The following is a 21,891-nucleotide window of genomic DNA, read 5'->3' on the forward strand; positions in this document are numbered from 1 at the left end:
AGCGGCAACCTTTGCTTCCCTACTGACTGCAAACCCCAAGCTTACATTCATATAGTGCCATTAACGTGAGAGTGAAAGGACTTCCCCAGCTGGCTGTTACTTTATGGTTTTTTTTTGGGGGGGGTGGGGGAAGGAAACTCACTTGCAATATTTAACCTGCAGATGGGATGTTAAAAAGATTTTTGTTTGGGATGGATTTAAATCTGCTCATAGCTTCCAAATATTTAGATTTTTTGTTTTCCCATGGGTAAGGAATGTCAGAGCTATAGAATGCAACACATTTCAACTTTGGAAGGGAACAGCGTTAGGGTCAAACACCCCACAGTCCACGTAGACCAATAAAGTATCACAGGGCAAGTTATGAATTGAATTCAATAAATCTGCTCATTCTTGGGGTGACACCAGAGAATGTAAACCCTCTGCGGGTCACGGGAAGGGGACCCAAATCCTTCCCCGTCTGGCCAACACACGCTTCCAGTCCGACACTATCTGGTGGGCCTTTAATGTATTGAGTGACAGAGCATCAGGTTTACAAACCATGCCCAACAAAAAGAATCAGCCCCACCTCTGCAGGGACACGGGATGGGCAGTAAACACAGCTGTGTGACTGTGGCCACACCCCAGAACAAAGAACCTGTCTAGCTGTCACAGGGTGCACACATCCCATCCTCGACTCCTCTTTATATTCAGACAGTACAACTATTTCACTTTCATAAAGCTGCAGTTTATGGTCACGGGGTTTATACTCTTCATTTGCTGCAATGCTGACCAAGCACATTGGGGCTACATTGTCAACGGACGATGTGCTGAAGGCAGGAGAAATAATCTCATTCATTCTTCAATCTGACAGTTTGAGCCAGCTTACTCATTCAATCAGCAAATTCAACTTAACTTTCAAAAGAGAATTGTATGTATACTTGAAAAGGAAACATTTGCCGGTCTGTGGGGAAAGAGCGGGACTAATCGGATCGCTCTTTCACAGGCACGATGGTCCAATTGGTGGCCTCCTGTGCTGGAAGATTCTCACTGGATGCAAATTACATCTAAAATAAAACCCACGCCTGTTATGAAATGTTAGTTAAACTTCTCGCCCATACACAGCACAAATGTCATGCAACTTCCTCCAGCAAAACGTGCAGTTGGAAGAGGCGTGTAGTTAAACTATGGCTCGTTGACCCAAGCATCATTTGATGGGTTTGAAGACAAGTGTTACACTGAAACAGAGGCCATTGTTTCTGTACCTCAGTTACCTGAAACACAACGAATGGGACAGACAGAAACCACCTTCCTTATTCACTCCTCAAACCATCACTATGTACAGCACTTTTATTTGAAATTAAACAATACAAGAAAAGTCTTTAACCTTGTTCGGAAGTTTATTCTGTCCTTCTCTTGGAAATTAAAAAAGATATTCTCAACAATGAAACCTAACAGTATTAAGCTGGGGAAAGAAACCATTGACCCAGGCCACAACACAATACACAGAATGCAAAACCCTTAAAAGCTGGCAACGTATACTGGCTTCAATATTCCAGTGGATTATACATTAACAGAAAGAAACAAACACAATGCCATGTAACCGCAGAGCGGCTACAGCTTACAACATCCCTACTGCTGGCAACTTTTAAGGGTTTACAGAAAGGTGAACATATATTTGCAACACTGAGATGCTTACACTTGTGGATTTATTTACACAACAAGTTTCAGATGGTAGTTACAGTGTTAAGCACAAATGAGCCAAAGAAAGACCTGTAAGATATGTATTTAATATATAATATATACTAATTACATGCTCTCGAAATGGTGAAAAGCATAGTTGTGGCACTTGTTGGGCTGCCTTTGAGCACCACGTTAACTGTTAATCCCAGTACAATCTACCTAGGACTGTCTCCAATGCTCAGTGATAATTTCCTCACACAGGCTCCAAATTGCACAATAGACCTTACAGACTGGTTCCTTTCACTTTCATAAAAAATGTAGTTAGTATATATTGTGTAAAATAACAAACTGTACAGGCAGTAAAGCATGAAAACTCAATCGCCGAGTTTTGCTGACACACAAACCGTTTGAGCTGTATTCATTTATTGCATCAAAATCCCCGCAGGACCATCCCAATTAGCCTTCGTCACTGCCACCCCCAGTCTGCAGGCTCCCTTCAAAATATAAAGAAAAGTTCCTTCTGAGGAAGCAAAGTTAGACAGTGGGACTACGGAGCAGTTGCACACAATCCGTCCACAACTCACTGATAATATGGCCGATATCGTGCCTGATCAGGGTGATGGGGTCCAGGCAGTGGTGCCTGTGGAGGAGGAGGGACTTGAATCCTCGGTGGAGGGGGGCCTCTGGGAGCAGGCCAAACACCAATGCCTGGACTATGCCCTCCAGGCTGAGAAAACGGAGGACTAAGAGTTCCCTGGTCTTCTGTATACTGCGGCATTGAGGAGGCAGAGTAATGGTGGGGAGGAGGAGTGTTTACAGGGGGACCAGTGTGCTGCGGAGGGGGAGGTCCATGGGGCGGATGGTTCATATACGGTGGCATCTGAGCCAAGATGTGCCCCGGAGGCGGGTTGATTGGTGGAGGAGCGGCTGACAGCGGTGGAGGCGGAGCCTGGTTGTACACCATGTGGGGGTTGCCAGCTGCCTGGGCCGGGTGCTGCATGGGGTGGTTTATTGGTGGAGGAGGGGGAGGAGGCGGAGCATAGTGCTGCTGTGGAGGCAGCATGTGCAGTGGGTGAGCCACCACTGGATTGTTCTGGTATTCAGGATGATGATGAGGTGCAGCAGGAGGGGGCTCCCGACTGCCTGTACTCGAAGAGTCGTCTTGAATAGGAACCGTGATCAGGTTGCTGTGTTTCCTTGTTGTCACTGTTGAGATTCGAAAGGTTTCCTGACTCACCGACCTAGGTGGTGGAGCAAGAGACATCTCGGAGGGCGGGGGGCGGATGTCCTCATGAGCCTGGCTGTAGTGATCGTGGGACACGTGCTGCAGAGGGGGTGGCGGCATCATGATGGCATGTTGCTTGGGAGGAAGGTGAGAAATATGGTGCTTGTCTTGTGGTATCAGAAAACGCTCTGGAATCTCTGCCGGAGGTGCCATGGCAGGGTGGAGTGCTTCTGGCTGTGATCTAATGACAGCCTTGCCAGTTCTCATGTGCCGGTGGTTGATGTGAGCTTGCAAGTCCCTCTGAGAAAGGTACGTCCGTTTGCAGCCTTGGACAATGCTACACATGAAGAGGGAGCCCCGTGAACACTGCTCAATGCGTTGCACTGGGTCATTGCACCTAAACAATGGAAAGGACACAGTTCGGTCAGCCCACACATCATTGCAGCTCCTTTCAAAAACACAAACCCTTCTGCTTTTAACCAGTCATGCCATAATTAAACACCGTGTCATATTTAATCATTGTGGCCGCTGTTGAACCATCCCATCTGACATTTTAATCCAGTTCTGATCACCAAAAATATGCTCAATGATCTTTCCCAAGTTTATAGAAACAGAATCAAGATTCAACATAAAGGACCAAGGCATTTATTTTCACAAGCAGTAAAGTCAGTTTATAAAGTAACATGTGAAGTATGGTCAGTCTGGCTTAGTTAGCAGCTCCAGAGTCGAAGGCTGTGGGTTCAAGGTCCACTCCAGGACACATGCTTGGAACCTGGCACGGGGCCAGTGAGGGACTGGAGGTGTCACCTTTCGGATGAAGTGTATGACCAGACCTCGCCTGCCTATTCCAATCTCATGACATTTTGTGAAGAACAGTAGCGAGTTTATAAAATGGCTAACATTTATTGATAAATATACCTACAGCCACTGCATTCCAACACAACGTGTGTGTGCACTCCAATGTGAAAGCCACTATATAAATGCAGGTAATAGAGGAAACCAGAGGAGGATTCAGTCAGTGGCTGAGAGAGTTCATAGAATCATGGAAATTTACAGCATGGAAGGAGGCCATTTTGGCCCATCGTGTCCGCGCCGGCCGACCAAGAGCTGTCCAGCCTAATCCCACTTTCCAGCTCTTGGTCCGTAGCCCTGTAGGTTACGGCACTTCAAGCACACATCCAAGTACTTTTTAAATGTGGTGAGGATTTCTGCTTCTACCACCCTTTCAGGCAGTGAGTTCCAGATCCCCACCACCCTCTGAGTGAAGAAATTTCCACTTAAAACCTCCCCTAAACCTTCTACCAATTACTTTAAATCTATGCTCCTTCTGCTAAGGGAAATAGGTCTTTCCTATCCACTCTATCTGGGCCCCTCAATTTTATACACCTCAATAAGATCTCCCCTCAGCCCCTCTGTTCCAAAGAAAATATACCCAGCATATCCAATCTTTCCTCATAGATAAAATTCTCCAGTCCAGGCAACATCTTCATGAATCTCCTCTGTACCCTCTCCAGTGCAATCACATCTTTCCTGTAATGTGGTGACCAGAACTGCACACCGTACTCCAGCTGCAGCCTAACCAGTGTTTTATACAGTTCAAGTATAACGTCCCTGCTCTTGTATTCCATGCCTCGGCTAATAACGGCAAGTATTCTGTATGTCTTCTTAACCACCTTATCTACCTGGCCTGCTACCTTCAGGGATCTGTGGACATGCACTCCAAGGTCCCTTTGTTCCTCTACACTTTTCAGTATCCTACCATTTAATGTGTATTCCCTTGCCTTGTTAGCCCTCCCCAAATGCATTACCTCACACTTCTCCAGATTGAATTCCATTTGCCACTGTTCTGCCGACCTGACTAGTTGATTGATATCTTCCTGCAGTCCGCAGCTTTCTTCTTCATTATCAACCACACGGCCGATTTTAATATCATCTGCAAACTTCTTAATCATATCCCCTACATTAAAGTCTAAATCATTGATATATACCACAAAAAGAGGGACCCAGTACTGAGCCCTGTGGAACCCCACTGGAAACAGCCTTCCAGTCACAAAAACACCCATCGAACATTACCCTTTGCTTCCTGCCTCTGAGCCAATTTTGGATCCAACTTTGTCCTGGATCCCATGGGCTTTTACTTTTGTGACCAGTCTGCCATGTGAGACCTCATCAAAAGTTTTCCTAAAATCCATATACACTACATCATAAGCATTGCCCTCATCGACCCTCCTTGTTACCTCCTCAAAAAATTCTATCAAGTTACTCAGACACAACCTTCCCTTAACAAATCGGTGCTGACTGTCCCTGATTAATCCGTGTCTTTCTAAATAGCAGGACAATCCAGTAGGGACGAGATCAGCATTCCTTTCCAGCCTCTAATTGCTTCCATATAACATACACCCTTTCTCTTAAAAAACAGAGTCAAAGTGCGCATTATATGAGAATACATTAGATGAGGGAAGAGCTCGTACAAAAACAAGTATGGCAGGAGTCGACAGTTAAAGAAATGGATAAAGGAAACCCCCAAATACTGAAAATAAGGTGCTGTCCTGGAAAAATATTTTCTAACAATATTCTCACCAGAGTGAGTTTGTTTCCTCTAACTGGCTCTTTCCTAGGCCTGAAATTCCCTGTTTTACACAGCAATATACTCCAATGCAGACAATGCCTCACAGTGCATATGGATTATAGAACTTAAATGTGACCAGTTTTAGAATCATAGAATCATACAGCACAGGGGCCATTTGGACCATCGTGTGCGACAGAGTGATCCGACTGACCCACTCCCACACCGTTACCGAGCTGTGTCTCTCCCACACCGTTACCGAGCTGTGTCTCTCCCACACCGTTACCAAGCTGTGTCTCTCCCACACCGTTACCGAGCTGTGGATTCTCTCCGTCCATTAGTTAATGCACTGCTCCAAGCTGCACACACTGACAACCACAATAAGTCTGCTGTAAAGCTGCTTAAATAAATAGCTCTCGGACTTTCAGCCTTTTGTAAACTTCAATAAAATGTTACTGCATGGAATACAATTCTACCCGCTCTAGTATAGTATATCATGTAAAAGCATTCTTTTCTCGTCACTTTTTAACCTAGGGAAACATAGAATCATAGACAAATCATAGAAATTTACAGCGTTGAAGGAGGCCATTTCGGCCCATCGTGTCCACACCGGCCGACCAAGAACTATCCAGCCTAATCCCATTTTCCAGCTCTTGGTCCGTAGCCCTGTCGGTTACGACACTTCAGGTGCACATCCAAGTACTTTTTAAATGTGGTGAGGGTTTCTGCCTCTACCACCCTTTCAGGCAGTGAGTTCCAGACCCCCACCATCCTCTGGGTGAAGAAATTTCCCCTCATATCTCCTCTAAACCTCCTACCAATTACTTTATATCTATGTCCCCTGGTTGTTGACCCCTCTGCTAAGGGAAATAGGCCCTTTCTATCCACTCTATCCAGGCCCCTCATAATTTTGTACACCTCAATCAGGTCTCCCCTCAGCCTCCTCAGTTCCAAGGAAAACAAACCCAGCCTATCCAATCTTTTCTCATGGCTAAAATTCTCCAGCCCCGGCAACATCCTCTTAAATCTCCTCTGTATCCTCTCCAGTGCAATCACATTCTTCCTGTAATGCAGTGATAAGAACTGCACGCAGTACTCTAGCTGTGGCCTAACCAATGTTTTATACTTAACCCCCTTGCTCTTATATTGTATGTCTCGGCTAATAAAGGCAAGCATTCCATATGCTTTCTTAACCATCTTATCTACCTGGCCTGCTACCTTCAGGGATCTATGGACATGCACTCCAAGGTCCCTTTGTTCCTCTACACTTCTCAGTGTTCTACCATTTAATGTGTATTCCCTTGCCTTGTTAGCCCTCCCCAAATGCATTACATCACATTTCTCCGGATTGAATTCCATTTGCCACTGTTCTGCCCACTTGACCAGTTGATTGATATCTTCCTGCAGTCCGCAGCTTTCTTCTTCATTATCAACCACACAGCCGATTTTAGTGTCATCTGCAAACTTCTTAATCATACTCCCCTACATTCAAGTCTGGATCATTAATATATACCACAAAAAGCAAGGGACCCAGCACTGAGCCCTGTGGAACCCCACTGGAAACATCCTTCCAGTCACAAAAACACCCATCGAACATTACCCTTTGCTTTCTGCCTTGAGCCAATTTTGAATCCAACTTACCACTTTGCCCTGGATCCCATGGGCTTTTACTTTCGTGACCAGTCTGCCATGTGGGACCTTATCAAAAGCCTTGCTGCATGCACGCATCCCCACAGGAAGGATATTCGCAGGGCAGGGATTTGGGCTATTTGTGTATAGCCTACCAGTACAAGAGTTTTAAAACATAGAAAAATTTAATTTTAACTAATATTAAAAACCCTATCCATTAAGGCAAGTTTATTTTTAACCCTATTAAAACATATTTTAAAACATTTCAAAAAAATATTTTCTAATTAATTTCAATGAATTTTAAATATGCAAGGCTTTTGTTAAATGTACTGTGTTGTGTTTGTTTTTGGGGGTATTATCTGATAGTAATGGGAGCTGGTAGAAATGGAACTCACCATTATCATCACTGTACATGTTGATTGGTCCAGCCCTGTACGCTGGGCTGCGCATCGAGGCCTCGGACCGCAAGGAAAAGTTCCTCCGGGACCACGGAAAAACATTTCGGTCGGAGGCGTCAGCCCATATGAAGCCTCCAACCACAAATTTCGAGCCAATATGACTGTATATAATTCAGATTGAGGTAATATAAATGCAAGCAACAATGAACCTCTTAATAAAAGGCACGGGAATTTCCTAGATATTTATTGTTTACCCTGCATATACACTTTACACACAAGGACAGCCACAGTTCCTGGAACCTTCTCATCTAAGTGACTAAGATAACTTTCTAAAGTGTATTCAATGCTACATTTTTGCTACTTTGCTGTCAGCAAACCTCTACAGCCAACTTAGTAATAAATGGCCAAATTCAGATTTATTATAGGATTGTGGATTTGTGGCCGTTCATGGTTTTGTATCAGAGACACAGAAGCCAGTTAATTTCATTGCAACAATCTTTACCAAAGTAACAGTGTGAGTGGTGGGAGCTACAGCTAGCGATAGCACACTTTAATTGTCTGTGGCATTCCTCCCTCCGTGGTCAATAGAGGAGTCAATCAGTTCATTTTTGTGTTTTAAGTTAATATGATGCAGGTTTTGCAGTGAATATTGTAGAATCATAAAATAATACAGCACACGAGCCCATTGGGCCCACTGTGCCTGTGCCAGTTCTTTGGTCGAGCTATACACTTAGTCCCACTCCCCGCTCTTTCCCCACAGCCCTCTCAGTGTTTTCCCTTCAAGTATTTATCCAATTCCCTTTTGAAAGTTACTGTTGAAGCTGCTTCCTGCACCCTTTCAGCCAGTGCGTTCCCAATCACAACTCGCTGTATATTTCTTCCCCCTCATGTGACCTCTGACCGATCTTTCTGCCACTGGAAACAGTTCCTCCCAACTTACAAAAGATTTTGAACACCTTTCTCAAAGCTCCTCTTAACCTTCTCTGCTCTAAGGAGAACAACCCCAACTTCTCCAGTCTCTCCACGTAGCTGAAGTCTTTCAACCCTGGTAGCATTCTAGTAAATCTCTACTGCACCCTCTACAAGGCCTTGATATCCTTCCTAAAGTCCTAAAGATTGGGACAGTCAGTTATTGGATGCGGCGCAGAGGATGTTCAACTATTGGGGTTCAGAGGATATTCAGTTATTGGGGTACAGAGGATATTCAGTTATTGGAGGGGGTTCATAAGAACATAAGAAATAGGAGCAGGAGTAGGCCATTTGGCCCCTCGAGCCTGCTCCGCCATTTAATAAAATCATGGCTGAACTGATCATGGACTCAGCTCTACTTCCCTGCCCGCTCCCCATAACCCTTTATTCCCTTACTGCTCTTAAATCTGTCCATCTCTGTCTTAAATATATTCAATGACCCAGCCTCCACAGCTCTCTGGGGCAGAGAATTCCACAGATTTACAACCCTCAGAGAGAAGAAATTCATCATCTTAGTTTTAAATGGGCAGCCCCTTATTCTGAGACTATGCCCCCTAGTTTTAGTCTCCCCTATGAATGGAAATGTACTCTCAGGATCCACCTTGTCGAGCCCCTTCATTATCTTATATATTTCGATAAGATCACCTCTCATTCTTCTGAACTCCAATGAGCATAGGCCCAACCTACGCAACTTATCTTCATAAGTCACCCCCCTCGTCTCCGGAATCAACCTAGTGAACCTTCTCTGAACTGCCTCCAATGCAAATATATCCTTCCTTAAATACAGAGACCAAAACTGTACGCAGTACTCCAGGTGTGGCCTCACCAATACCCTGTACAGTTGTAGTAGGACTTCTCTGCTTTTATACTCCATCCCCCTTACAATAAAGACCACCTTCAGGGCTGCTGATCCAGGGCCGTACGGCTGTGTCGGCCGGCGTGGACACGATGGGCCGAAATGGCCTCCTTCTGCGCTGTAAATTTCTATGTTTCTTTCCATTTGCCTTCCTGATTACTTGCTGTATTTGCATACAAACTTTTTGTGTTTCGTGCACAAGGACCCCCAGGTCCCTCTGTACTGCAGCACTTTTCAATTTTTCTCCATTTAAATTAAAATTTGCTTTTCTATTATTTCTGCCAAAGTGGATAACCTCACATTTTTCCACATTATACTCCATCTGCCAAATTTTTGCCCACTCACTTAGCCTGTCTATATCCCTTTGCAGATTTTGTGTCCTCCTCACAATTTGCTTTCCCACCCATCTTTGTATCATCCAAGTCATTAATATAGAATGTAAATAGTTGAAGCCCCAGCACTGATCCCTGCAGCACCCCCCCCCCCCCATTTGCCAACCGGAAAATTACCCATTTATCCCGACTCTCTGTTTTCTGTTAGTTAGCCAATCCTCTATCCATGCTAATACATTACCCGCAACCCCGTGAACTTTTATCTTTTGCAGTAACTTTTATGTGGCATCTTATCGAATGCCTTCTGGAAACCCAAATACACCACATCCACCGGTTCCCCCTTATCCACCCTGCTCGTTACATCCTCAAAGAACTCCAGCAAATTTGTCAACCATGATTTCCCTTTCATAAAACCATGTTCAGAGAAGAATATTCAGTTATTGGAGGGGATACAGAGACATATATTCAGTTATTGGAGGGGACTAATGTCGGTCCCTTGCAGTCAGAATCAGGTGAATTCATAATGGGGAACAAGGAAATGGCAGACCAATTGAACAAATACTTTGCTTCTGTCTTCACTAAGGAAGACACGAATAACATCCCGAAAATACTAGGGGACCGAGGATCTAACGAGAAGGAGGAACTGAGGGAAATCCTTAATAGTCAGGAAATAGTGTTAGGGAAATTGATGGGATTGAAGGCTGATAAATCCCCAGGGCCTGATAGTCAGCATCCCAGAGTACTTAAAGAAGTGGCCCTAGAAATAGTAGATGCATTGGTGGTCATTTTCCAACATTCCATGGACTCTGGATCAGTTCCTATGGATTGGAGGGTAGCTAATGAAACCCCACTTTTTAAAAAAAAGGAGGGAGAGAATACAGGGATTTATAGACCGGTCAGCCTGACATCAGTAGTGTGGAAAATGCTGGAATCAATTATTAAAAGATGTAATAGCAGCGCATTTGGAAAGCAGTGACAGGATAGGTCCAAGTCAGCATGGATTTATGAAAGGGAAATCATGCTTGACAAATCTTCTAGAATTTTTTGAGGATGTAACTAGTAGAGTGGGGATAAGGGGGAAACCAGTGGATGTGGTGTATTTGGACTTTCAAAAGGTTTTGACAAGGTCCCACACAAGAGATTAGTGTGCAAAATTAAGGCACATGGGATTAGGGGTAATGTATTGACATGGCTAGAGAACTGGTTGGCAGACAGGAAGCAAAGAGTAGGAATAAACGGGTCCTTTTCAGAATGGCAGGCAGTCACTAGTGGGGTACCGCAAGGTTCAGTGCTGGGACCCAAGCTATTTACAATATATAATAATGATTTAGACGAAGGAATTGAATGTAATATCTTCAAGTTTGCAGATGACACTAAGCTGGGTGGCAGTGTGAGCTGTGAGGAGGATGCTAAGAGGCTGCAGAGTGACTTGGACAGGTTAGGTGAGTTGGGCAAATGCATGGCAGATAACAGTATAATATGGATAAATGTGAGGTTATCCACTTTGGTGGCAAAAACAGGAAGGCAGATTATCTGAATGGTGACAGATTAGTAAAAGGGGAGGTGCAATGAGACCTAGGTGCCATGGTACATCAATCATTGAAAATAGGCATGCAGGTACAGCAGGCAGTAAAGAAAGCAAATGCCATGTTGGCCTTCATAGCGAGAGGATTTGAGTATAGGAGCAGGGAGGTCTGACTACAGTTGTACAGGGCTTTGGTGAAGCCACACCTTGAATAGTGTGTGCACTTTTGGTCTCCTAATCAGAGGAAGGACATTCTTGCTATTGAGGGAGTGTAGCGAAGGTTCACCACACTGATTATTGGGATGGCACGACTGACATATGAAGAAAGACTGGATCGACTTTGCTTATATTCACTGGAATTTAGAAGAATGAGAGGGGATCTCATAGAAGCATATCAAATTCTGACGGGACTGGACAGGTTAGATGCAGGAAGAATGTTCCTGATGTTGGGGGAAGTCCAGAACCAGGGATCACAGTCTAAGGATAAAGGGGAAGCCATCTAGGACCAAGATGAGGAGAAACTTTTTCACCCAGAGAATTGTGAACCTGTGGAATTCTCTACCACAGAAAGTTGTTGAGGCCAGTTTGTTGGATATATTCAAAAGGGAGTTATATGAGGCCCTTACGGTTAATGGGATCAGGGGGTATGGAGAGAAGGCAGGAGTGGGGTACTGAAGTTGCATGATCAGCCATGATCTTATTGAATGGTGGTGCAGACTCAAAGGGCCGAATGGCCTGCTCCTATTTTCTATGATACAGAGATGGATATTCAGTTATTGGAGGGGGTACAGAGCTGGATATTCAGTTATTGGAGGGGATACAGGGATGGGTATTCAGTTATTGGAGTGGGTACAGAGACGGATATTCAGTTATTGGAGGGGGTACAGAGACGGATATTCAGTTATTGGAGGGGGTACAGAGACGGATATTCAATTATTGGAGTGGGTACAGAGACGGATATTCAGTTATTGGAGGGGGCGAAGGATACAGTGAAAGATTACACGGTTGTTTACAGAATTTAAGGGAATGATATACAAGGAAAGATCGAGGACCCTGGTGTCTTTTCTCCGTTGACTGGGGATATGATAAAAGTGTTTAAAATGACGAAAGGTTTGGATAAATTGGATCCAAGTGAGCTTTTCTGCTGTGTACGGAATTTAAACGCGGGGGTAATATTTTCAAATTAATGACAACTAAAGATAATGGGAAATGCAGGAGGAGCGTTATTACTAAACGGGTGGGGAGTTTGTGCAACACATAACCAGTATGGGTGGCAGAACAAGAAATCTTGATGGGTTTCAAGAGGATTTCAGGATTATTAGAAATACACCAAGGGAATGCTGAGGATAGGTGGGCTAGATGGGCCCAAGGCCTCCTTCCTGCCTGAAACTACCACCTCGATTTCCTTCGCTCCATTGGTGGCCATGTCTTCAGCCACTCAGGCTCCAAGTTCTGGAATTCCCCTCCTAAACCTCTCTGCCTCTCTCTCCTCCTTTAAGATGCTTCTTAAAACCTACCTCTTTGACCAAGCTTTTGGTCATCTGTCTTAACATCTCTTTATGTGGCTCGGTGTCAATTTTGTTTTGATAGTCGCTCCTGTGAAGCGCCTTGGGACATTTTACTACATTAAAGGCACTATATAAATACAAGTTGTTGTTGTAGAACTCTAATTTAAGGTTATTATCTACCCTTTTTCTGGTTTAGTTCTGATTTTAAGATTATGTCCCCATGATGTACATCATTCGTATTAGGTTAGCTATATACTAGAATATTTGGCTTTATCAGGGCTTACTTACTCTGGAAACCCCATTGAGTTTAACTACATTTATTGAACTTGAGCAAGAATAAAGTGCAGAGTCTGACTGGAGGTTTAGACTCGTGACATCTGCAGTGTTTTAAGGAAGAAACAATAACCCTTGTTTGGTATTGTTATACCATATGAATGCAATAGCTAATTGACTACATCTCGTCTTCTGATGGGGCTGTGAAAATCTTACTTTTATCAATTCTTCAGACAGTTATCGTGTGTTCCTCGTCCAACCTCCAGCTACCACTTGATACTTTCGAATGGCCTTTTCCATCGATCAGCACCCTAGATCCTCAAGTGCAATATATCTCCATTGCTAAAACTGCCCCAAGAAATCAGTTTCCAATTTTGTACCAAACCTCGTTGTACTAAAAACTATTACATCCCTATAAAACTCAGGTCCATCGAAAACCTAAATATTGCTCCCATCTCTGGCGAAACTCTTCCAAACTTCTTGCACCATCAGAGAAGATTCCGACACAGAAGGAGTCCATTCGGCTCATGAACAAAGAAATGGCAGACCAGTTGAACAAATACTTTGGTTGTCTTCACTAAGGAAAACACAAATAACCTTCCGAAGTATTAGGGGATCGAGGGTCTAGTGAGATGGAGGAACTGAAGGATATCCTTATTAGGCAGGAAATTGTGTTAGGGAAATTGATGGGATTGAAGGCCGATAAATCCCCAGGGCCTGATAGTCTGCATCCCAGAGTACTTAAGGAAGTGGCCCTAGAAATAGTGGATGCATTGGTGATCATTTTCCAACATTCTGGATCAGTTCCTATGGACTGGAGGGTAGCTAATGTAACACCACTTTTTAAAAAAGGAGGGAGAGAAAGCGGGTAATTATATACCGGTTAGCCTGACATCAGTAGTGGGGAAAACATTGGAAATCAATTATTAAAGATGAAATAGCAGCGCATTTGGAAGGCAGTGACAGGATCGGACCAAGTCAGCATGGATTTATGAAAGGGAAATCATGCTTGACAAATCTTCTGGAATTTTTGAGGATGTAACTAGTAGAGTGGACAAGGGAGAACCAGTGGATGTGGTGTATTTTGACTTTCAAAAGGTTTTGACAAGGTCCCACACAAGAGATTAGCGTGCAAAATTAAAGCACATGGTATTGGGGTAATGTACTGACGTGGATAGAGAACTGGTTGGCAGACAGGAAGCAGAGTCGGGATAAACAGGTCCTTTTCAGAATGGCAGGCAGTGACTAGTGGTGTACCGCAGGGCTCAGTGCTGGAACTCCAGCTATTTACAATATACATCAATGATTTAGATGAAGGAATTGAGTGTAATATCTCCAAGTTTGTAGATGACACTAAACTGGGTGGCGGTGTGAGCTATGAGGGGCACGTTAAGAGGCTGCAGGGTGACTTGGACAGGTTAGGTGAGTGGGCAAATGCATGGCAGATGCAGTATAATGTGGATAAATGTGAGGTTATCCACTTTGGGGGCAGAATCACGAAGGCAGCTTATTATCTGAATAGCGGCAGATTAGGAAATGGGGAGGTGCAACGAGATCTGGGTGTCATGGTACATCAGTCATTGAAAGTTGGCATGCAGGTACAGCAGGTGGTGAAGAAGGCAAATAGTATGTTGGCCTTCATAGCTAGGGAATTTGAGTAGAGGAGCAGGGAGGTCTTACTGCAGTTGTACAGGGCCTTGGTGAGGCCTCACCTGGAATACTGTGTTCAGTTTTGGTCTCCTAATCTGAGGAAGGACGTTCTTGCTATTGAAGGAGCGCAGCGAAAGTTCACCAGACTGATTCCTGGGATGGCTGGACTGACATATGAGGAGAGACTGGATCGACTGGACCTTTATTCGCTGGAGTTTAGAAGGATGAGAGGAGATCTCATAGAAACATATAAAATTCTGACGGGACTGGACAGGTTAGATGCAGGAAGAATGTTCCCGATGTTGGGGAAGTCCAGAACCAGGGGACACAGTCTAAGGATGAGGGATAAGCCATTTAGGTCTGAGATGAGGAGAAACTTCTTCACTCAGAGAGTTGTTAACCTGTGGCATTCCCTACTGCAGAGAGTTACATAAAAACATAGAAAATAGGTGCAGGAGTAGGCCATTCGGCCCTTCGAGTCTGCACCACCATTCAATAAGATCATGGCTGATCATTCCCTCAGTACCCCTTTCCTGCTTTCTCTCCATGTTGATGCCAGTTCATTGGATATATTCAAGAAGGAGTTCCAGACCCCCACCACCCTCTGGGTGAAAAAAGTTCTCAACTTCCCTCTAATCCTCCTACCAAATACTTTAAGTCTATGCTCCCTGGTTATTGGCCCCTCTGCTAAGGGAAATAGATCCTTCCGATCCACTCCATCCAGGCCTCTCATAATTTTATGCACTTCAATCAAATTTCCCCTCAGCCTCCTCTGTTCCAAGGAAAACCACCCCAGCCTATTTAATCTTTGCTCATAGCTGAAATGCTCCAGTCCAGGCAACATCCTCGTAAATCTCTTCTGTACCCTCTCTAGTGCGATCACACCTTTCCTGTAATGTGGTGACCAGAACTGCATGTAGTACTCCAGCTGTGGCCTAGTGTTTTATACAGTTCAAGCATAACCTCCCTGCTCTTGTGTGCTCATAAAGGAAAGTATCCCATGTGCCTTCTTAACCGTGACTGGATAGACATTGTCCTTCGGTCTGAACCATTCACACCTCTATTTAATCCACCATCATGGGTGCTCATGAACTTCCCCTTGTTCCTCTTAAATCTCAAGTATACCTTCAGACAGGCTCTTCCTGCTCCCTACATGTCATCACTGTGTTGAAATCAAGACCTAATGCACATTCTCTCCAACTCATTCTTTCCCAGGAGATTAAAACGGTGAGGCTTTGCACTTTCTTTTCGCCTGTAATCTTCAAAGTCAAGCTTGGAATTAGAAACTCACGACTTGCCAAATGACCCCATCTTCTCTTTCATCCTTGGTACTGTCCCTCTAGCGTGGGCTTAGGCCATTTCCCTTGGTTAAAATCTCAATTCAAAATAAGCAGCCAATCAAGTCGTGTTGTGAGCAGACCAGCATTGACTAAACGGCCTGATGAAGCATTTTCATGTTAAGGTCAATTCTTTATGGTCAATTAAGACTTGAACTTAGTTTAAAACAGAAAAAACCCCATCATGGCAGAGTTGATAGATATAGACGCAACCACAATTGTGCATTCATCTTGTTGATAATGTGTGTTTCCTGAAGCTCACCTACATCATGGCAGCTGTCGTCACTGTCACCAGTGAATCGTCCGAATTCTTCTGTTCCTCGTTGGTTAAATATTAGAGTTTTGTGGAATAACAGCACATCAATGCCTCAACATGACGAAGTCTGCTAACTCCTCTACTAAACTAGCAGACAATGAAATTTCAGACAAAATGCATTAAGCATTCTTATACTTATAATAGCCCGTATTTTTTCCCTTTCCAATTTCATTATGTAATAATTATATTGCTTAAAACCCTTCAACCCCATTTCAATTGTCTCCAGGATCTCACTCCACCAAAGCTGAACAATTCAGGGAGGTATAGCTATCAGTGATCCCACCCACCCCTTTCCCCCCGACTCCAACAATTTCCTTCCAGGCACCTCAATGTTCTCGAGTCTTGATGCTCACCAGCAGCAGACACGCTCAAATCTGTCTATCGCAACCCCTACACTACAATCCTCAGAAGCCTTTGTAGCTTTCCCTAGAGGCACTGCTTCCTGAAGCCAGCATGTGATCACCTCTTGCATCCTTCCCACCAAGTCACGCAAAGGACTCCAACTGCTGGACTTTCATCTCGCTCCCAACCCAATCCCGTACTCTCTCCGAGTCTCACCCTCACCACCGTATCCTGCTTGTTTCAAGGTTTGCCCTCCCTACCTGGCAGTATCCTGACAACTGTGAGCACAACAGGAAGTGGGGGAAGCAGGCTTGTTTTAGATACGAAACAGGAGAGAGAAAAGTCAAGAACATAAAAGAAAAAACACGGGGAAAATAAAAACAATTCAAGAAAATTGTTGAGGTAAATTGAAAATGTTTGTTAGGGAAGGGTAGTAAAGGTTATGGAAACAAGGCGAGCAAATGGGAGTTAAAATACAGATCAGCCATGATCTGCATTTAGGGTTAGGAACAGGGTCGAGGGGCTGAATGGCCACCTCCTGTTGTGATATTAGCCACCTTCATGTCCAAGACATACCAGTTTAATTCTGCGCCATGTGTACTCATCAGCAACTGTTAATTTAGGTCCACATGCGAAGGGCTTTGGCAGCAACATTCCCTCACTGAAACCAACCCCCACCCCAGGATTCTCAGCAGGAGGTTGGTGTAGGCTGAGCCCCCCATCACAACCACTTCCCATTGCAGTTTGGTGCTGAATCGCCCAAGTGAGCTGGATAAAGCCCCTGAATGGCATGCCTTGGACTCCTGAACCACAAAGGAGAACTGATTGGACATCTATAATCAACTCTATGCCAGTGTTTTCTCCACTTACTCCAATCTCCTGCTCCTTCCCCACACCCCTCAATAGCGATCCTTCTCAAGTAACTATCTAATTCCATTTTACAATAATTGTTGGAACTCAGCATTGCGGTTTAGAGAATCCCACATTCTAACCACCACTGTGTGAAGACTTTTTCTAACCCCTTTTTAATGATTATCTCAAATGTGTGCCCTCTCGTTACCATCTCCCTGACCAGTAGAAACAATCTCTCATTATTTTCCTTGTGACAAACCTTCATAATCTTTGACCTCGATAAGCTCACTCCAAAACTTTCTCATCTCCAGTGAAAACAGTTTTCACTCAAGACTCCCTTCATAAGTGTAACCTGGGAACTCCTTCCCAAAGCTGTTCATAACACTCCAACTGCAGCCTATAGTCTTGTACAAGGCTTCCCAGACTGCAGCTTTAAACCAGAAACAGCCTGCCAATGTTTCTTTGCTCTGAACCTGAGCCCAGAAGAGCCGAGGGCCCAGGGGCAGCACTGTGATATGTGTGCACAATAGCTCCGTGCAGCAGAGCTCGTCTCCAGTCGTCTTGGTTAATCCTTGCCACTGGATAAAGGCCTAGCTCTGTCAAGCCCGTGTGGTGGCTGATGTGCAACGGTCACCAAACGTTTAAAAAATCCACGCACAGGCATCTTCCACCCCCTTTACTGGAGTTCAGGACTGGAACATCGGGTCCCTCATTGAAACATCTGTGAACTCATGTGGAAGCAAGTCATCCTCGTCCGAGGGACCGCCTATGATGATGATGACAAGTTTAACACCGCCTGCTTATTTTCATATTCTCTGCTTCTACATACAAACCAAGGATTCCATTTGCCTTTCTATTGCTTTATCCACTTGCAGGTCACCTTTAATGCCTTGTGTACCTCTGTTTCTGTACTCCATGTACAATTTCAGCATTTAAAGTGTACTTCTGTTCCCTATTCTTGGGCTCAATTTTCCCCAAAGCATTCTTTTGGCGTACTTGAAAAGTTGCGGCCGATTTTTGGGGGCCAAAGTACGGCAAAAAAAAGAGCTTCTAAGTTTCCCCGTTGGATTTGTTCATTTTGGAGAGGCTTGCTTTCTTTCTCGTGTTTCATAGAAACATAGAAAATAGGTGCAGGAGTAGGCCATTCGGCCCTTCGAGCCTGCACCACCATTCAATATGATCATGGCTGATCATTCAACCTCAGTACCCCACCCCTGCCTTCTCTCCATACCCCTAATCCCTTTAGCCGTAAGGGCCACATCTAACTCCCTCTTGAATATGTCCAACGAACTGGCCTCAACAACTTTTTGTGGTAGAGAATTCCACAGGTTCACAATTCTCTGGGTGAAGAAGTTTCTCCTCATCTCGGTCCTAAATGGCTTACCTTTTATCCTTAGACTGTGACCCCTGGTTCTGGACTTCCCCAACATCGGGAACATTCTTCCTGCATCTAACCTGTCCAGTCCCATCAGAATTTTATACGTTTCTATGAGATCCCCTCTCATCCTTCTAAATTCCAGTGAGTATAAAGGCCCAGTTGATCCAGTCTTTCCTCATATGTCAGTCCTGCCATCCCGGGAATCAGTCTGGTGAACCTTCGCTGCACTCCCTCAATAGAAAGCATGTCCTTCCTCAGATTAGGAGACCAAAACTGCACACAATACTCAAGGTGTGGTCTCACCAAGGCCCTGTACAACTGCAGCAAGACTTCCTCTGTTCCCCATTATGAATTCCTGTGTGTGAGAACCGGGGACAGAGAATGGGAGCGGCCAGCCTTCGGGCGGGGTTGGAGGCAAGTTGCTGCTATGTTTTTTTCAATTCTTTTAGTGTGTCCGGGCAGCTGCTGAGCCGCTTTCCTTACCTGCGCCGATTTCCTTAACTCTAGGGAAGGTTTTTCAGCAGAGGCCACTTACGCTGGTCTCATCAGAACTGGAGTAACTCTCAGTCGGCCAAACTTCCCTAAATGGCGTAAGTGGCTGGTTACGCCCCCTTTGGCTGAAAAAAAAAACTGACCTAAAAAAATCATAACTGAGTTACACTTCAACTTAGGCCAAAAAAAGCAGCCTACTCCAAAAAACAGCGCAAATCACTGGGGAACATTGGGTCCCTTATTTCCAAAATATATTACTTTGCATTTCCTTACATTAAACTGGGCTGGGATCAGTGTCCTGGCGAATCGAGTAACTAGGAGTGTAAGTAGGGCTTTAAACTAAAAAAGGGGGGAGGGGGCAGATGAGGGGAAATTTAGTAATCTAAAGAGAAAAATCAAGGCAATAGAACAGAGTAGTGAATTGGGTAAAGATAAGCAGTATGTGACAGGAAGGGCAGAGACTTTAATGGTAATTATGTATCAGCGAATAAGGTGAAAGCAGGGAATAATGGTAAACGGTTAAAGCTAAAGCCTCTTTACCTGAAATCACAAAGCATTCTTAACAAGATAGACGAATTAGTGGCACGAATAGAGATAATCTATCTAATAGTATGATCCAAAGCTCCAGTACAGAAAAATGGTTGCAAGGTGACCACGGTTGAGAACTAATAGGTACTCAAAGTTTCAAAAAGACAGGCGGGTGGTAGTCCTGATAATAAAGGATGGCATAAGGACTATAGTGAGAAAGGATCTTGGCTCGGAAGATCAGGAGGTAGAATCAGTAAGGGGCAGAAAACAGTGGTGAGAGTAATTTTATAGGTCCCTTAACAGAAGCTATATCGTGGACAGAGTATTAAATCAACAAATAATAGGAGCTTGTAACAAAGATAATGCAATAATTGTGGGGGACTTTAATCTTCATATAGACTGGGCAAATCAAATTGGTAAAGGTAGTCTGGAGGACGAGTTCATGGAATGCATTCGGGACAGTTTCCTCGAACAATACGTCATGGAACCAACCAGGGAACAGGCTATTGTAGATCTTGTGTTGTGTAATGAGTCAGGGTTAATTAGTAGTCTCATAGTAAAGGATCCTCTGGGGCAGAGTGATCATAATATAAAATAATTTCACATTGCTTTTGAGAATGACATTCTTTAGTCCAAAACTAGTCTTAAACGTAAATAAAACCAAGTACATACATATGAGGAGTGAGTTGGCTAAGGTAGATTGGGAAATTAGATTAAAAGGTATGACAGTAAATAAGCAGCAAATATTTAAAGAAATACTCCAAAATTCTCAACGAGTTTACATTCCATTGAGAATAAAATATCCACAGGAAAAGTGATCCCTGTGTGGCTAACTAAAGAAGTTAAGGATAGTAGTAGATTACAAGAGCATCATGTTGCAAAGAACAATAGTAAGAGTGAGGATTGGAGGAGCTTTAGAAACCAGCAAAGGATGGCCAAAAAATGGATAAAAAGGGAGAAAATAGAATGCAAGAGTAAATTAGCAAGAAATATAAAAACAGATTTAAGAACTTCTACATATGTCGAATAAAGGAAGAGAATAGGCAACGTAAGCGTGGGTCCCTTAGACAGGAGAAATGACATTGGGGAACAAGGAAATGGCAGAGACTTTAAATAAATATTTTGTATCTGTCTTCACAGTAGAAGACACAAAAAGCATACCAAAAATAGTGGGGAACCAAGGGATTAATGAGAGTGAGGAACTTAACGTAATTAATATAAGTAGAGAAAAAGTACGAGAAATTAATGGGACTAAAAGCCGACAAATCCCCTGGATCTGACATCCTACATCCTAGGGTTCTTAAAGAGGTGACTGCAGAGATAGTGGATGCATTGGTTGTGATCTTTCAAAAATCCCTAGATTCAGGAATGGTCCCAGCGGATAGGAAGGTAGCACATGTAACATCGCTATTCAAGAAAGGATGGTGAGAGAAAACCAGGAACTATAGGTCAGTTAGCCTGACATCAGTCGTCAGGAAAATGCTGGAAACCATTAGTAAGGAAGTGGTAACAGGGGACTTAGAAACTCAAACTATGATTAGGCAGAGTCAACATGGTTTTATGAAAGGGAAATCATGTTTGTCAAATTTATTAAGAGTTTCTTTGCAGATGTGACTAGCAGCGTAAAGGGGAAGCAGTGGATGGAGTATATTTGGATTTCGAAAGGGCATTCGATAAGGTGCCACATAAAAGGTTGTTATACAAGATAAGGGCTCCTGGGGTTGGAGGTAATGTATTAACATGGATAGAGGATTGGTTAACAGACAGAAAACAGTGTAGTGATAAACGGATCATTTTCAGGTTGGCAGGCTGTGGGGTACCGCTAGGATCAGTACTGGGGCCTCAGCTATTTACAATTTATATTAATGACAGATGAAGTGTAACGTATCGAAGTTGCTGATGGCAAAGTAAGCTGCGAGGAGGACACAAAGAGCCTGCAAAGGGATATAGACAGGTTAAGTGAGTGGGCAGTAAGGTGGCAGATGGAGTATAATGTGGGGAAATGTGAGGTTATTCACTTTGGTAGGAAGAATAGAAAAACAGAATATTTTTTTAC

The 21,891-nt window shown here is 43.9% G+C and overlaps 1 protein-coding gene across 4 annotated transcripts in view; it reads right to left on the reverse strand.

Annotated features, from left to right (window-relative positions):
* Positions 1 to 1,352: 1,352 nt before the first annotated feature.
* The window catches only part of cbll1 (Cbl proto-oncogene-like 1, E3 ubiquitin protein ligase), a 39,221-nt gene continuing 18,682 nt past the window's right edge, over positions 1,353 to 21,891 (reverse strand). For all 4 annotated transcript variants that reach the window (XM_070897652.1, XM_070897651.1, XM_070897653.1 and 1 more), the window contains one exon: positions 1,353 to 3,281. In XM_070897652.1, the coding sequence (XP_070753753.1) occupies positions 2,240 to 3,281 (1,042 nt within the window). In that variant the 3' untranslated portion in view covers positions 1,353 to 2,239. The remainder of the gene's footprint in view (positions 3,282 to 21,891) is intronic.

Source organism: Pristiophorus japonicus, chromosome 13 (assembly GCF_044704955.1).
Source record: "Pristiophorus japonicus isolate sPriJap1 chromosome 13, sPriJap1.hap1, whole genome shotgun sequence".
In the NCBI taxonomy this organism is placed as follows: domain Eukaryota; kingdom Metazoa; phylum Chordata; class Chondrichthyes; family Pristiophoridae; genus Pristiophorus; species Pristiophorus japonicus.